Source organism: Nansenia antarctica (assembly GCF_963989245.1).
Source record: "Nansenia antarctica genome assembly, chromosome: 3".
NCBI classification, from domain to species: Eukaryota; Metazoa; Chordata; class Actinopteri; order Argentiniformes; family Microstomatidae; genus Nansenia; species Nansenia antarctica.
Window position 1 is genome coordinate 83,130,284 of NC_137688.1, and position 18,372 is coordinate 83,148,655.

General features: G+C 48.6%; 1 protein-coding gene across 1 annotated transcript in view; it reads right to left on the minus strand.

Annotated features, from left to right (window-relative positions):
• Positions 1-1,296: 1,296 nt before the first annotated feature.
• Positions 1,297-18,372, minus strand: part of kif13ba (kinesin family member 13Ba) — a gene marked incomplete at both ends in the record, with an annotated part of 76,947 nt that continues 59,871 nt past the window's right edge. The window contains 11 exons of the mRNA XM_080527664.1: positions 1,297-1,541; positions 2,639-2,846; positions 2,949-3,494; positions 3,890-3,946; positions 7,099-7,229; positions 8,310-8,439; positions 9,173-9,226; positions 12,037-12,114; positions 12,707-12,859; positions 13,339-13,614; positions 15,736-15,860. Coding sequence (XP_080383790.1) covers positions 1,297-1,541; positions 2,639-2,846; positions 2,949-3,494; positions 3,890-3,946; positions 7,099-7,229; positions 8,310-8,439; positions 9,173-9,226; positions 12,037-12,114; positions 12,707-12,859; positions 13,339-13,614; positions 15,736-15,860 — 2,003 coding nt within the window. The remainder of the gene's footprint in view (positions 1,542-2,638; positions 2,847-2,948; positions 3,495-3,889; positions 3,947-7,098; positions 7,230-8,309; positions 8,440-9,172; positions 9,227-12,036; positions 12,115-12,706; positions 12,860-13,338; positions 13,615-15,735; positions 15,861-18,372) is intronic.

Below are 18,372 nucleotides of genomic sequence, written 5' to 3' on the forward strand. Positions count from 1 at the left end.
GTGTGTTCTTTGAATGTATGTTGCTGATGATGTTAATTAAGGGATGCAGTACTGTGACCAGAGAGAGAGAGGGACACAGTACATAATCTCCCAGTGTGCAACGTCTTACCTTGCCTGACTGGTCCCACCCTTAACACAATGACTCATCAACCTGCTCCCAAAACACCTGCTCTCCCAAAACACACCTGCTCTCCCAGACACACCTGCTCTCCCAAAACACACCTACACACCTACACACACACACACACAGATATTTGTCTTCTCCGACACTGTACAACATTGCTATGGGAAGTCTTTGACTCAGGGCTTCCCTACCTATCTCAGACACGCACGCACGCACACGCACACCCTCTCACAGGCACGTCCTCTGACACTCTGCAGTCCCTGAGATCACCTCACACTTACACAAGGCCTTCTCACACCAGGGGTGACTTTAAACCGGGTGCATTTAAATAAAAAGAAAAGACGAAAAAAGACAAAAACACACTAAGAAATATAAACAAAGAAATATGAACTCATTCATGAAGGCACATTCTGGAAGAGTCATTTCAGATGAATGAATGACTTCACAAAGGGAGACAACAACTTCAGTCCACAAAAAGAACTCATAACAACATTAGTTAAAAGACACAGTTCCATTGAGAGAGAGAGAGAGAGAGGGAGGAAGGGAGGGTGGGGTGGGGGTGAAAGGTCAAGATAGTTTGATAGTCCCCCAGCCAGGAACCGCCCTCTGGTTGTTTCGGAGGCTTCTAGAAGGTTAGAGACAAAAGCACTTGTAGTGATGTCAAACCAGGTGACTTTGTGCCCCCCTCCCCCTGTGAGTCACATCATACAGACAGCAGCAGTCAACTCTTCAGCTGCTCTGTCCAATCCATGAACCGGGGGGCCAGGGGGGTTCCGGGGGGGGGGGGTCCAACACTGCTCCATGCCTGGTTACCGTAGTAACATGTCCTAGCCTAGGGAGGAGGGTGGGAGGGGGGACACGCTTCAACTGGATGCAGGAGTATTATTGCATAGCTATGAGGAGGCACAGGGCCTAGACACAGAGGGTGTGAGGGTGTGGGGGGGTTTGTAGTCTATCCCAGCCAGGAGAGGGAGGGGTGTGTGTGTGTGTGTGGGGGGAGGGAGGAAGAGGGTGTGTGTGTGGGGGGAGGGAGGAAGAGGGTGTGTGTGTGTGGGGGGAGGGAGGAAGAGGGTGTGTGTGTGTGGGGGGAGGGAGGGAGAGGGTGTGTGTGTGTGTGGGGGGGGCAGTGTTTTGTTTCTCCCATTGAAGCCTGTTGTTCCTCCTCTCGCTGCTCAGCTGCTCCACGACTTGCGGTTCTCCCCCCCCCTCCTCGTTGCCCCTGACGACGACTCCCCCCCCCGAAGCACCACGGGGGCGTGGCCGGGGGCGGGGCCTAGGAACTCCCCGCTGCGCCGGTGCTCCGGGTTCCGTTTGGAACGCTCCTGCTGGCGGAACACCCGGTCCGGACGCACCAACACTCCGTAACCAGGGTTACAGTGGAAGTAGTGACGGCCTCCTACCGATCCGTCGTTTTTACCTGGAGGGATGGGAGGGATGAAGGGATGGAGAGATGGAGGGGAGGGGGAGAGGGGAGGAAAAGAGGAAGGTAGACAGGGAGGAGAGAGCTTGTTACCTTGCGTACAGTTGTGTGCAAAACAGAATCTGCATAGTTGTGGTACCAGTTTAGGGCAGTGCCCGAAAGTCCTGCCCAGGTTTTTAGTCTATCTATTAGAATGTCGTGGTCTACAGTGTCAAAGACGACGCTAAGGTCTAATAGTACCAAAACTGAGACTTTCCCAGAGTCGGTGTTTACACGGACATCATTCAGGACCTTAATAAGGGCTGTTTCAGTGCTATGAAGCCTAATGAAAGCCTGATTGAAAGTCATCGAAGAGATCATTTTGGGTCAAATAATTGCTAAGTTGATCGTGGGCAAGCATTTAAATAATTGTTCCTGTAGAGGAAAGGTTTGATATGGGTCTGTAGTTGTTTAGTGCAAATGGTTCCAGGCTGTTCTTTTTTAGTAAATGCTTGATAACTGCAGTTTTCAGGATTTCAGGGAAAATTCCTAAGGAAAGGGAGGTGTTGATTATTTCGCTTGCCACACAGCTAAATATGCTTTTTAAGTTTAGTTTGCTCATAGTTTGCATTTACTAGTCCAGTGAAATTCCTGAGCAATGGGTATTGGGGGATTTGTTAGTCTGTCAACAGTTTTGAAAAGGATTGATATTATTGTTTATGATCTTACAGAAAAATGATTGTCTGGTGCTTCTTATTTTCTAAATTATAGTTTTGAAGATTCTCTTTATAGATACCATAGTGGACTTGAAGATTTGTTTTTCTCCATCTGCGCTCTGCTTTACGACATTTTCTTTTTTGGGTCTTTACGGACGGGGCAGTTCTCCAGGGAGCTTTTTGCTTAACATAGATGCATTTGGACCTAATGGGTGCAATGTCATCAATGGTTTTTGTGATTTTTAAGTTGAAGTTGTGTAGAAGGTGGTTTACTGAGGTTAAAATAGAAGTTCTGGAGGGGGCGGGGGCTAGGGAAAAGGCCTGTGTGAACAGTGCATTGGTGTTTTCATTGACATATCGTTTGGAAATAGTTTGAAACATAGTTTGAATAACACACACCTGAGGGGGAGGTGAGCTCCACTCCCACCCAGATGCCGTCCGCGAACTCCGTGTTCCCCAGGTAGCGCACTGTCCCGCCCTTATTGGCCCCCACAGTCACGCACGCTCCCACCTTCAGCCAATCCGGCGGCTCGTACTCCCGGCCTCCGTCCTCGTCGTCCAGGACGATCTCTAGCCTCTCTAGGCTGCCTCCTCCACCTCCTCCTCCTCCTCCTCCTCCTCCACCCCCTCCCTCCTCTTCTTCCTCCCCCAGGTTGTGGTGGTGGTGGAGGGTTTTGAGGTCCAAGGTCCCCAGTAGCGTCCTCTGTGCCGAGGGAGGGTTGCCCGTGGCAACGACGTTGTTGTGGTTGGAGGGATTGTGGGGTGTTGGAGGACCACCACCGCCAGCAGCAGGAAGGGTGGCGGCCATTTTAGGGTGGTGCTGAGGAGGAGAGGAGGCCAGAGGAGGAAGAGGAACACCGTTCCTGTCAGCTGCTCGCTGCTGCTGTTGCTGCTGGGGGTTTCTGGGAAATGTATTTTCTGAAGGAGGATCACCACCCTTTAGTAGCCCCGCCCCTGCTGCCTCTAGGGGGGTGAGGGAGGGGGGGTGGAGGAGGAGGAGGGGGGGGTCACGGGGTTGGTCGCGGTCGCCGCTAGCGACAGCGGAAGTTTCCGACAGGGTCGCCGTGGAAACGCTAGTGGAGAAATAGCCGCTGGAGGCCTCGCTGAGGGGGCTGGGGGGCGTGTCATGCGGGTCATGCACGGACGTGACAGGAGGAGGAGGAGGAAGAGGAGCAGGAGTGGGAGGGGCTTCTGGGGACTCCCACTGTCTGTCATTGGTCAGGGCCGGGATAAGGTTCCTCCCTACCATAGCAACCTACAGGGGGGAACCATGGCAACGGCACAATCACACAACCACAGGGGAGAGAAGACACATGCAGCCAGCACCACCACCACCACCACAACACCAACCATAGCTTCCTACCACACATCAAGGCTGCGTTCGTAAATTCGCTCCGGAAATCTGATCAGCACTGATCAGTCCCTTTATGACCCAATTGGACGCAGTGTGCGCTTCCGGCGCTCTCAGAGCGAATTTACGAACGCAGCCGTTATATGACGGGTCCAAGGCTCTGCTGCTATTTATGCCAAACTGAAAAAAACATGTCCGACATCATCATCATCATCATCATCATCTACGTGTCCAGACATCATCATCATCATCTACGTGTCCAGGGGTCTGAGGAGACGGGAGGAGGTGGAGGTTCGTACCGGTTCTGTTCTGACCCGGCAGTCCTCAGGGCTCTGCATGACGATGCGCGGCACGTGCTGTCAGGACAGAGACGTTGACATGGTTACACACTGCTGGCATAGCAACAGAGTTACTGACATAGCAACAGAGTTACTGCCATAGCAACAGAGTTACTGGCATAGCAACAGAGTTACTGGCATAGCAACAGAGTTACTGACATAGCAACAGAGTTACTAACAGATTACGTACTGCTTAGAGGTGTGTTATAACAGATTATTTACTGTTTAGAGATGTGTCATAACAGATAATGTACTGTTTAGAGATGTGTCATAACAGATTAAATCCTTCTTAGAGATGTGTCATAACAGATGATGTACTGTTTAGAGATGTGTCATAACAGATTAAATCCTTCTTAGAGATGTGTCATAACAGATGATGTACTGTTTAGAGATGTGTCATAACAGATGATGTACTGTTTAGAGATGTGTCATAACAGATTATGTACTGTTTAGAGATGTGTCATAACAGGTGAAGTCCTGCTTAACAGTGTGTTCTTCAGCCCTGGTCCTCTGTGTGGCTGATTCCAGGTCAGTTGAGTGTGCTAAACCAAGGCAGGTGATTCACACAGCAGGATGTTGTATATTCACAGTACAGTGTCAGTATAGTTTGCTTAGAGCTTAAGTGTCTTCAGCACTGCATGGAATCTTCATTAAGTTTAGTAGACTAATCCCTTTTTACTTTTTATTTTATTATAATGTCTTCATCCATAAATGTAATGCAGTGTTCACACAAAAACTTTGTGAACTGTGCGACTTCCATCTTGCATTAATGAAAGACTTGTCTATATGGAAATGAAGTAGCAGGGCTTAGCTGGTCACCTGCCCCCCTACATCACTCTCAGATGAATGCTCTTTATACCAAAGACCCGTTCAGAATCAGCAAAATGTCAACCGGTAATTATTTATTTATTTTAAATAAAAAAGAAGGAGAGAGAGAAAAGAATCCAATCAGCTAGGAAATATATGCAGGGAATAATTTAGCGAAGGGGGACGACGTTTTCCATCCCATTAAGCCCGCTGCATCTTAACGGATCTAAACACAACCACTTATCTGCAGGTGTGCGTCTCGCTCGCTGTGTAAAAGCCATCATCAGGCGTGGCAGGTGGGCGCCTTTTCACGCTGCACAGCACAGCACACACGCTGAGACTGTCGTCTTTCTGAGAACCACAGTGCCTTGTCTAGAGGGCCTGTTATATAACAGTGTTTTAGTCTGCGGGAAGTAGCACTTAGTAGTAGGGATGGGACGATTATCGTGATTATCGTTAATCGCGATAAAAACACACGCGATAACTTTATCGTGGAGAATTTTAATTAGTTGAATAATCGTCATAATCGTATGTTATAAATACATAGTAATATAATTTTGATTTCTCACATGAGCCGCGCGCGAATATCCTCACAGAAATTTGTCTCGCGGGATTGTTCAGCCTGCACGTGACTGTCAAGTCAGCGTTGTCAGTCAGTCACTAGTATGCTAGCATACACCATGGCTGCATCGGCCCCGTGTCCATTGTATCCTCCGAATAAAAAAGTGAAATCTGATGTGTGGAAGTACTTTGGCTTCACAAGTCAAGAACGCCAGGATGAAGAGCCAACATGCCGAACTTGCCGGAGGAAAGTGTCTGCCCCGAGGGCAAACACGTCCAATTTGCATGTGCACCTCCGTGACCGTCACCCTGCGTTGTACTCTGAACTCCAGGTAAAATGAGCCTGGCTTTACTAGTTAGTTAACATGTGACTGTGACATTCATCTGAATGCTCGTTAGCAACATGAATCATGATGCACTGATAGGGCTTACACACCGGCAGTTCCGAACGCGGGCTCATTCGCCAGACACGCGAACGCGAACCGGCGTTCGGAACTGCCGGTGTGAAAGCCCTATGTGTGAACGTGCAGGCTATCCTACTGTATACATGCCCAGCTCATGTCACGAAAGTGTCCTTATCTAGCTCTCAAATGGATTGAAATGAATGGATACGGATAGACTACGGGTGTGTGTGGCCACGGCATCCTATCCAGTCAAAAATAATTTTCAATGTCATAGAATTCGTTAGAATAGTCTCCGTGAAAAACAAATCATACAGTGAATTAACATTAAGTAGACAGAGCATCTTTGATTACAGCTTGTGCAAAAGTGAACAAAATAATGACATGGTTGAAGTAATGAATTAAAAGTATATAATAGAAGTAATGAATTATGAATGAATGAATGAATGGTCTTTATTGTCATTGATATAAAAATACAACAAAATATAAGTTAAAGTGATTACAGTGTGTTTTATTGGCATTCTAAAGTTTTTTTTTTTTTTTTTTTTCTTTTTAAATTTTTTTTTTATTCTCGCGATAATATCGTGGATCGCGATTATTTTGCCCACGATAATCGTGACATGACATTTTCTAATCGTCCCACCCCTACTTAGTAGCAGCTTTAACATTTCCACTGGAATAACAATCATCTCTTTTCTCTCCACTCGAAATCAACATGATTCATTTAGGGATTTTCCAAATCTGATCACACCCAGAGTCCCTGAGCGATATACTAGAGACCCTACTACTACTACTACTACTCTCTCTCTCTCTCTCTCTCTCTCTCTCGTAACATGAGACGTAATGGAATGAAGCATCGATCTTACACAACTTCTTTCAGCCTGGAAAAAAAGAGACAGTTTCCCCAAAGGGGGAAGGGATGATTGAGTGTTGGGTTTCTGCCAGTCGCTCTTGGGTTGAAGCTTAAGACTGGGTTGTGGGTTTGGGAGGGGGGGCTTGTGGTGGGGTGCTAGTGGATAGTGAGTGATCATGAAGAAGGTCATGAGTTCAAATCCCACTTGGAAACACCTTTGAGTAAGGCACTTAGCCCTAACTACCTGTAGGGATTGGGGGGAGGGTTAGGGGGGGGGTCGTACCTGTAGGGATTGGGGGAGGGTTAGCCGGGGGGGGGGTCGTACCTGTAGGGATTGGGGGAGGGTTAGCCGGGGGGGGGGTCGTACCTGTAGGGATTGGGGGGAGGGTTAGGGGGGGGGGTCGTACCTGTAGGGATTGGGGGAGGGTTAGGGGGGGGTCGTACCTGTAGGGATTGGGGGGAGGGTTAGGGGGGGGGGTCGTACCTGTAGGGATTGGGGGGAGGGTTAGGGTCGTACCTGTAGGGTTGGAGGGAGGGTTAGGTCGTACCTGTAGGGATTGTGGGGAGGGCCGCAGCTCCTTCTTGTCCTCGCGGGCGGGGAACAGAGACTTCAGCAGCTTGGGCATCTGGGGCACCAGGGCCTTGACTGAAAGATAAGAAGCAGCAAGCCCTGAACGACCTGGGGGGGGGGGGGGGGTTGAGAGAGACGAGAGGAGGAAGGGAAGAGAGGGAGGGAGCAAGGAAAGAAGAGGGGGAGGAGGCGGAGGTGTGGAAGGCAAGGGGGGAGGAGCGAGAGAGTTAAGACAGGAAGTTGAGAGGAAGCCCAGGAAATGCCAAATAAAAGAAATAGACGCACACGCACACACGCACACACACACACACACGCACACACACACACACACACACACACACACACACACACACACTGAGAAGTACACACAGAGCTGGAGCAGGTCAGAGAACAAGCAAATTACTGAAACATCGATGGTGATATTATTATTATTATTATTATTATTATTATTATTATTATTATTATTATTATTATTATTATTATTATCGTCTAATCAGACATTATAATCACTGGATTATAAAGAAAGGAAACACATTAATCCGAATGATTAATTTCTCACATCCATTACAGTGACATTGTAATTGACAGAAAGAGGATTATAGATGTGAGATCAAACGAGCTAACCAGGAAATGACAGGAAGAGTTGTTATGGACAATGACACACACTGGCTAGGAAGGAGAAGACAGCAATAGTGCACAAGCTGAATCACCATGGAGACGTGAGGGGGGGGGGGGGGGGAGCAGGAAGAGTCAGGTAGGCAAGCCCAGGTGAACCTCAGGGGGGGAGGTGGCAGGTGGGGGGGGTAGGGTAGTCTCAGGGGGGGAGGTAGGGGGTGGGTGGGTAGTGTTCATTTCGACAGACTATTTTACATTTTGTCTTAGTCTTTAGACTAGTCTTTAGTTTGAGTCACATTAAGTCATTTTGCTTAATCGACTAAATATAAAATAGCCTGTCGAAATGAACACTGGTGGGAGGGATAGAGTAGAGAGAGAGAGAGAGAGAGAGAGAGAGAGAGAGAGAGAGAGAGAGAGAGAGAGAGAGAGAGAGAGAGAGAGAGAGAGAGAGAGAGAGAGAGAGGGGGGGGGCAGGGAGTTTGGGGGTTCCCTTGCTCTGGGTCCTGGTGTTGGGGGGGTGGGGGAAGAGGGTAGAGAGAGAGAGAGAGGGAGGGGGGGGACTTTGGGGGTTACCTTGCTCTGGGTCCTGGTGTTGGGGGGGTGTGGCGGGGGGGGTGGGGGAGGAGGAGGGTGAGGGCCTGGGCAGGGTGCGGCTGAACTGAGGAGAGGTGATGAAGATGTCCTGCTGACTCTCCCAGCGACTCTGGAGACACACAGACAACACAGAGGTCAGAGGTCAACTGGTGCATGATGGGACACGGGACACACACGTGACGGCAGCTGGCGAAAGCGGGAACAAGTCGGCAGCCGATCAAATTGTTCAGACTTTTATTCAGAAAAATGTAAATAAATGTCTGCGCTGTTGAAAATCAATGACACGTCGCTAGTCAGCTAACTAACTAACCGCTTGTTTTGTGAGCCTGCTAACAATGTAAAGTAGTGTTCTAGTTAACTAGGTAACAATGTAAAGTAGTGTTCTAGTTAACTAGGTAACAATGTAAAGTAGTGTTCTAGTTAACTAGGTAACAATGTAAAGTAGTGTTCTAGTTAACTAGGTAACAATGTAAAGTAGTGTTCTAGTTACAGTAACTAGGTAACAATGTAAAGTAGTGTTCTAGTTAACTAGTTAACAATGTAAAGTAGTGTTGTAGTTAACTAGGTAACAATGTAAAGTAGTGTTCTAGTTAACTAGGTAGCAGTGGGGATTACTCACCCAATCCATTGCGTTGCAGTGTTTTGGCTTGCCTAGCGAGTGCGTTGTTGATTTTCAACAACGTTGACATTTATTGACATTTTTCAGAATAAAAGTCTGCACAACTTGATTGGTTGCAGACTTGTTCTCAGTTTCACCAGTTGCTGATGATCCCAGCGTCTGGTACGTGACCAGGACTCACAGGGGGGATGTTGAATGGCAGGACGGCACAGGCACCACTCACCTTGTTGTCATCCAGCATGCAGTTAGACGACAGGTCCTGTCTGCTACCAGACAGCTGAGGAAGGGGGGAGAGCGAGGGAGAGAGAGAGAGAGAGAGTGGTTATATTTCTCTTGTAGTATATTTGCCACCACAGATGGCATGGACTAATGGACTAGCTTGTCTTTCGAGGTTTTGAAATAAAAAACACTTGCATGTGTGAGAAGGTTGCAAATGTGTGAGGAGGGGTGGGACAAAATATTTATACGGCGATTATCGCATCGTGCGATACAATTAGCGATTCACGTCGCAAAATACCGATTTTTGGGAGGGGGGTGACAAGCTGCGCACGCGCATTGTAGAGCGGAGGTGAAACAACAACGGTGAAGAAGATGAAATGGCGGAAAGCGGGGAAAAACAAATACGAAATGCGCCTCTAGCCTACAAATCTTAAGTCTGGGACCATTATATTTCAAAGCAAGGGTTCCTTTTAACTACCCTAGGGCTACGACTATTTACCAAGTCTATCGCTGGGTTTATCTGCAAGGACCTTCGCCCGTACAGGGTAGCTGAAAATGAAGCTTTCCGCCGAACACTTGGAGCCACGATATCAAATACCGTGTCGAAAACATTTCACTGAAACGACTATTCAGAGCATTATTATGTAGTCCTTCCTTTGAACATTTTAACTCCTGTTTTCTGAGCAGTTCCAGTTAGGTATAGGTTAGCCGGTACCTTTTGGTACCTTATTTTGTATGAATGAAGGCAGGTACACATGGACAAGTTGCAGTCAGTGTGTGTATGTTAGAGACACTAAGCTAAGAGTAAGAAAGATGTAGGCTAGGCCTAATTTATTGTTTGTTTCATTGTTTACAACTAGCGATAAGAAAGTGAATGAATAAAAAACATAATTCCAGATTTTTTGCCTTTATAATGGTATTTTCTCTTCAGTTAACACAGATATCGTGATGTATCGTCGATGAATTGTCTTACGATGTATCGATTATCGCAGAATCGCTGTACCGTGATACTATCGGTATCGGGGTCAAAATATTGTACGGTTATCGTATCGTGAGTTACCCTGCGATTCCCACCCCTAGATGTAAGTGTGTGAGGATGATGACAGTGTGTGAGGAGGATGACAGTGTGTGAGGATGATGACAGTGTGTGAGGAGGATGATGACAGTGTGTGAGGATGATGACAGTGTGTGAGGATGATGACAGTGTGTGAGGATGATGACAGTGTGTGAGGAGGATGACAGTGTGTGAGGAGGATGACAGTGTGTGAGGAGGATGACAGTGTGTGAGGAGGATGACAGTGTGTGAGGATGATGACAGTGTGTGAGGATGATGACAGTGTGTGAGGATGATGACAGTGTGTGAGGATGATGACAGGGTGTGAGGATGATGACAGTGTGTGAGGAGGATGACAGTGTGTGAGGAGGATGACAGTGTGTGAGGAGGATGATGACAGTGTGTGAGGAGGATGACAGTGTGTGAGGATGATGACAGTGTGTGAGGATGACGACAGTGTGAGAGGATGATGACAGTGTGTGAGGATGATGACAGTGTGTGAGGAGGATGACAGTGTGTGAGGATGATGACAGTGTGTGAGGAGGATGACAGTGTGTGAGGAGGATGACAGTGTGTGAGGAGGATGACAGTGTGTGAGGATGATGACAGTGTGTGAGGATGATGACAGTGTGTGAGGAGGATGACAGCGTGTGAGGATGATGACAGTGTGTGAGGATGATGACAGTGTGTGAGGATGATGACAGTGTGTGAGGAGGATGACAGTGTGTGAGGATGATGACAGTGTGTGAGGAGGATGACAGTGTGTGAGGAGGATGACAGTGTGTGAGGAGGATGATGACAGTGTGTGAGGAGGATGATGACAGTGTGTGAGGATGATGACAGTGTGTGAGGAGGATGACAGTGTGTGAGGAGGATGACAGTGTGTGAGGATGATGACAGTGTGTGAGGATGATGACAGTGTGTGAGGATGATGACAGTGTGTGAGGATGATGACAGTGTGTGAGGAGGATGACAGTGTGTGAGGAGGATGACAGTGTGTGAGGAGGATGACAGTGTGTGAGGAGGATGACAGGGTGTGAGGATGATGACAGTGTGTGAGGAGGATGACAGTGTGTCAGGAGGATGACAGTGTGTGAGGATGATGACAGTGTGTGAGGAGGATGACAGTGTGTGAGGAGGATGACAGTGTGTGAGGAGGATGACAGTGTGTGAGGATGATGACAGTGTGTGAGGATGATGACAGTGTGAGGAGGATGACAGTGTGTGAGGAGGATGACAGTGTGTGAGGAGGATGACAGTGTGTGAGGAGGATGACAGTGTGTGAGGAAGATGTAACTGTGTGAGGAGGATGACAGTGTGTGAGGAGGATGACAGTGTGTGAGGAAGATGACAGTGTGTGAGGAGGATGATGACAGTGTGTGAGGAGGATGACAGTGTGTGAGGATGATGACAGTGTGTGAGGAGGATGACAGTGTGTGAGGAGGATGACAGTGTGTGAGGATGATGACAGTGTGTGAGGATGATGACAGTGTGTGAGGATGATGACAGTGTGTGAGGAGGATGACAGTGTGTGAGGAGGATGACAGTGTGTGAGGATGATGACAGTGTGTGAGGAGGATGACAGTGTGTGAGGATGATGACAGTGTGTGAGGAGGATGACAGTGTGTGAGGAGGATGATGACAGTGTGTGAGGATGATGACAGTGTGTGAGGATGATGACAGTGTGTGAGGAGGATGACAGTGTGTGAGGAGGATGACAGTGTGTGAGGATGATGATGACAGTGTGTGAGGATGATGACAGTGTGTGAGGATGATGACAGTGTGTGAGGAGGATGACAGTGAGGCAGGGTTACCCTGTGTACGCTGGGGGAGCTCAGACTCCTCCTGCTGCCCTTCCCTTTGCCTGCAAGGTGCTCCTTCACTGCCACCTCCTATAACACACACACACACACACACAGTCACACACACACACACACACACACACACACACACACACACACACACACACACACACACACACACACACACACACACACACACCTTTAGAGAGACAGCAGCTAATATAATATATGCCATTTAGCTGGCTGAAGCTTTTCTCCAAAGTGGCTTACATTACAATGAGTACATTTCAGTACATATGGTCCCAGCGGGAAACCAACCCACAACCTAAGCGTTGTTAGTGCCATGCTCTGACTGACACACAGAGGACTAAGATGATAGTATTCTATGACAGTCTGTACGATGTTTTAAGTTGGGTCTCTGATACTACATTCTACACACTCTAGATCAGGAGATCAATCCATCCATCAATCAATCAATCAATCAGTGTGAAGCAGAATTCTAAGAACACAATGATTGGACATCATTTCTGACATCATCCCTGTGGGGGGAGGGAGGAGTCTGGGGTGACATCATCCCTGCGGGGGGAGGGAGGAGTCTGGGGTGACATCATCCCTGCGGGGGGAGGGAGGAGTCTGGGGTGACATCATCCCTGGGGTGGGAGGAGTCAGGGTGAGCTCTGACCTGTCGGAGGCGGTCCAGGGTGAGGATGTTCTCCACGGCCAGCACGCTGCGCAGGTACTTCTCTATGGCCGCCTCGTTGCCCTCCGCCTTGGGGTTCTCTGTGCTGGCGGCCAGGCGGGCCAGCGTCTCCCTGTCCTCTGACCCCTGGGCGTCCTGGGGAGGGGTGGGGGTGAGACGTGGGGGGGGGTCAGCACAGCTGCATGACAAGCACAACAACTAAACTAAACATGGCTGGTTCCTTGGTTAGACAAATGCCTCAATGGACAATCATTTATCATTCTGATGATAGAACTGGACTAAAACAGAAGGTGACACCCACAATGAAGGTGACCCTCTCGTCTCACACACTCACACTCACTCTCACACTCACTCTCACACTCACACACTCACTCTCACACTCACTCACACACTCACACTCACACACTCACTCACTCTCACACACTCACACTCACACTCACACTCACACTCACACTCACACTCACACTCACACTCACACACATATCAATGACAATAAAGACCATTCATTCATTCACACACTCACACTCACACTCACACACTCACTCACCCTTACCCCAGGACACCACCTCGAAGGTGACACAACCAAGGTGACCCCTCCTTCTCCTTCTCCTTACCCCAGGGATGTTGGACACCACCTCGAAGGTGACCCCACAGCCGGGGATGGTGCTGCGCGTGGACATCCTCTTCAGCAGGTTCTGGGCGAAGCCCTGGCGCCCGGGGTTGAGCTGCACGCAGATGCGCTTGCGCAGCACCAGCTGCATGTCTGCGGGGTGACTCAGCTGCACCACGGCGCGCACCGTCAGGTAGACGCGCTGGTCAGGCCACGCCCCGCCCCGGCTCAGCTGGGGACAGTCATGGATGGTGGAGTCCCACGACGCCTCCGCCTTCACCTGGGGGACGACGCAGGGGTCAGAGGTCAGGGGTCAAAGGCCAGAGGTCAGGGGCGGTCAGAGCAATTTCATTTCATTTCAAACCTCTTATTTATTTATTCTCTTAAGGACAATTGAGGTCACCCTCATTTCCAATTTCGAAAAAGACATCCAGATTATTCAGTTATAAGTTATTCAACAGTTAACAATAAACATAGATAAATCAAAGAATCAGTTTACACAGTAAACATAAGACATAATAAAATATAAAGATATAGATAAAGTACAGAATAATGGGGAAAAAACACTAAAAACAATTGCAAACTGTTGCAGGCAGATCAGCAATTCCATTTCTAAAACTCCTAAAGGACAACGGTGCATTCCTCTTCAGCGTGAGCTGCCAGCAGCAAGGGGCGTCAGAACAACAGGCTGACTTTGCAAGTTGGGTCTGTGTGCGGGGAACCTCTGGTGTAAACCAGTCATTTGAGCGTGTCAAATAGGGTCCATAGTTCCAATCAAGGAATGATGTAAGATCCTGTCTAGGGTTGCAAAACTCCCGTACGTTTTGGGGAAACTTTCCGATCATTTCAAGTTCTGGAAACTTTGGGGATTATTAGAAAGTTTCCCAAACGTATGGGGGGATTGGGGATTGTGCAACCCCTATCCTGTCTAAAAGCTCGTACTAGTCGTTTTTCTAAACCATGTGATTACTCCCCAAATCCGCCACGCCTCAGGGTAAACATCCTAAAACTACCACCACCTAGCTTACGATGGACAGAACGCATTTGCGAGCTGTTTTCATATGATCCGGACAACGATTTTGAGGTAAAATAAAATCTTGAAAGTGTTGCTTTCTTCCGAGTACAGCCATCACAGGTAGAACAGGTAGAAATGTGGGGAACAGGTGAGAGAACATCCCATCACACACAACCTCTCACCTCTCCATCCTACTGTTTGACCTCTCACCTCTCTGTCCTAGTGTTTGACCTCTCACCTCTCTGTCCTAGTGTTTGACCTCTCACCTCTCTGTCCTAGTGTTTGACCTCTCACCTCTCTGTCCTAGTGTTTGACCTCTCACCTCTCCGTCCTAGTGTTTGACCTCTCACCTCTCTGTCCTAGTGTTTGACCTCTCACCTCTCTGTCCTAGTGTTTGACCTCTCACCTCTCTGTCCTAGTGTTTGACCTCTCACCTCTCCGTCCTAGTGTTTGACCTCTCACCTCTCTGTCCTAGTGTTTGACCTCTCACCTCTCCATCCTACTGTTTGACCTCTCACCTCTCTGTCCTACTGTTTGACCTCTCACCTCTCTGTCCTACTGTTTGACCTCTCACCTCTCCGTCCTAGTGTTTGACCTCTCACCTCTCTGTCCTAGTGTTTGACCTCTCACCTCTCTGTCCTAGTGTTTGACCTCTCACCTCTCTGTCCTAGTGTTTGACCTCTCACCTCTCTGTCCTAGTGTTTGACCTCTCACCTCTCTGTCCTAGTGTTTGACCTCTCACCTCTCTGTCCTAGTGTTTGACCTCTCACCTCTCTGTCCTAGTGTTTGACCTCTCACCTCTCTGTCCTAGTGTTTGACCTCTCACCTCTCTGTCCTAGTGTTTGACCTCTCACCTCTCTGTCCTAGAGTTTGACCTCTCACCTCTCTGTCCTAGTGTTTGACCCCTCACCTCTCTGTCCTAGTGTTTGACCTCTCACCTCTCCGTCCTAGTGTTTGACCTCTCACCTCTCTGTCCTAGTGTTTGACCTCTCACCTCTCTGTCCTAGTGTTTGACCTCTCACCTCTCTGTCCTAGTGTTTGACCTCTTACCTCTCTGTCCTAGTGTTTGACCTCTCACCTCTCTGTCCTAGTGTTTGACCTCTCACCTCTCTGTCCTAGTGTTTGACCTCTCACCTCTCCGTCCTAGTGTTTAACCTCTCACCTCTCTGTCCTAGTGTTTGACCTCTCACCTCTCTGTCCTAGTGTTTGACCTCTCACCTCTCTGTCCTAGTGTTTGACCTCTCACCTCTCTGTCCTAGTGTTTGACCTCTCACCTCTCTGTCCTAGTGTTTGACCTCTCACCTCTCTGTCCTAGTGTTTGACCTCTCACCTCTCTGTCCTAGTGTTTGACCTCTCACCTCTCTGACCTAGTGTTTGACCTCTCACCTCTCCATCGTAGTGTTTGACGATCTGCAGGTCAAAGAAGTCGTCCTCGTCTTCTCCGCTCAGCGTGGCGTCCCACCCCCCCGCCTCGGGAGCCTCCAGAGCCTCCTGGGAACTGAAGTCGTCCGCTGGAGAGAGAGGAAGGGAGGGGAGGGGAGGGGAAGGGAGAGGAGGGGAGGGGAGGGGAGGGGAGGGGAGAGGAGGGGAAGGGAGAGGAGGGGAGGGGAGGGGAGGGGAGGGGAGAGGAGGGGAGAGGAGGGGAGGGGAGGGGAGGGGAAGGGGAGGGGAGGGGAGAGGAAGGGAGGGGAGGGGAGAGGAGGGGAGGGGAGGGGAGGGGAGGGGAGAGATGGGGAGGGGAGGGGAGGGGAGGGGAGGGGAGAGATGGGGAGGGGAGGGGAGGGGAGGGGAGGGGAGGGGAGGGGAGAGATGGGGAGGGGAGGGGAGGGGAGGGGAGGGGAGGGGAGGGGAGGGGAGGGGAGAGGAGAGATGGGGAGGGGAGGAGAGGGGAGGGGAGGGGAGAGATTAGATCAAACGTTATTGTCATTGCAGAGTACAAGTACCGACAACGAAATGCAGTTTAGCATCTAACCAGAAGTGCAAAAATGGATATAAAACATGATATAAAAACATGAGTTAAGGTAGCTATGTACAGTTAAGGTAGCTATGTACAGTAGGTATATACAGTTACAGTAGCTATGTACAGTTAAGGTAGATATGTACAGTTAAGGTAGATATGTACAGTTAAGGTAGCTATGTACAGTTAAGGTAGCTATGTACAGTAGCTATGTACAGTTAAGGTAGATATGTACAGTTATGGTAGATATGTACAGTTAAGGTAGCTATGTACAGTTAAGGCAGTGGTTCCCAAACTTTTTCAATCAGGCCCCCCTTGGGTAATTGGAAATATTTTCGAGCCCCCCCTAACCCGGTTCCCACCTAGATTGATATAATTAATTGTATAAAGTTGTAAAAACATTACATTTTCTCTTCTAATAATAACAAGACACATACAGTATATCCAACTATAGTTTTATATTTTATTATGGTTTGAAAAGGAACATAAGTGCTTGGCAAATGATCCTGTGCCACTGAAATATTCAACATATCAACATTAACTAATTTCTACTGCATCACTATTCTTACTCCTCACATTTCTATCACAATTACGATCAATGACTTGTGTGTGCTTGCTTTGCCTTGCAAATCTTCTCAAAGCGGGGTTGTTGTTTTGAGACTGCCACTCTCAGTTCATTCTCAATGTTCAACTTCGACCTGTATTTGCTTTTGATAGCAGCAACAGCAGAAAAGCCTATCTCACACAGGTACGATGTTGCAAAAGGCAGCAGTATTCCCACAGCTTTCTGTCCAATGAGAGGGTAGTCCTTCTCCACTCCAATCCAAAACCCAGCCAAAGTCGTGGATGTGAACTGCAGCCTCATGGTTGACTCTGAAGTCATGTCGATGTACTGTTCCTCTTCCGCAGTGCTGAACATGGCAGGTGGTGGTGCAACAAATGGATCTCTAATCCAGTCGTATTTGGCACTGTCATCCACAGAGAAGTATTTCTGGAAGCTTTGTTTCAGGGCTGAGATGTGCTCTCTCATACATGGAACCACTGTGCTCTGCAGCTCATTGGTCTCGATGAATGCCTTCAGATTCCCAAATGAGTCGATGTCCCCCTGTTCAAGTCTCCTGCCCCACATGTCCAGTTTCCGTGTGAAAGATTGTATCCTGTCTGCCAGATGTGGAAGGTGTGTGTTGTTGCCCTGCAACTGTAGATTCAATTCATTGAGCTTCTCAAACATGTCGCTTAGGTAGGCCAATTTCATGAGGAAGTCTTCATCATTAAACTTGCTGGCAAGTTCGTTCCCTTCCTCCTCCAAGTAGATTCGGATCTCATCTTTCAGCGATAGCACCCTGGACAGCACCTTTCCGCGAGAGAGCCAACGCGACTCGCTGTGAAATAGCACGGCTGTGTGCTCGGAGCCCATCTCCTCGCACAAAGCGGGAAAAATGCGAGCTTTCAGTGGTCTTGTTTTTATGTAATTGACGGTGGTGATAACATGAGACAAAACGTCATTCAACTCTGGACTCAGCTGCTTTGACGCGAGTGCCTCCCTGTGTATTATGCAGTGAGTCCACACTGCTTTCGGTGCAACGCGCTTGATGAGCGTCTGGAGCCCTCCCCGTTTTCCTGCCATGGCCTGGGCACCGTCGGTGCATATCCCCACACAGTCCTCCCATTTCAGATCGGCTTCACTCAGGTATTTGTCTATGATTTTGAACAGTTCATCAGCTGTTGCTCTGTTTGGGACATAGTTGCAAAATAGCAAATCCTCGCTCAAACCCTCCGCATCAATGTATCTGACATACGCTATTAACAGACAGTCCTTGTTACTATCTGTGGCCTCGTCTACCTGGAGCGCAAAGCGTTGGTCTTTTATTTTCTCAACAAGCTGCTCTTTCATGTCTTCTGAGATGTCATTGATGCGTCTCGCAATAGTGTTGTTTGACAGGGGGATAGCTTTGAGTTTTTGGGCTGTTGCCTCGTCTATCATATGTGAAACCATATCTATTGCAGCAGGGAGTATTAACTCCTCAGCGATGGTGTGTGGTTTTTTAGACTGGGCGATACGATAT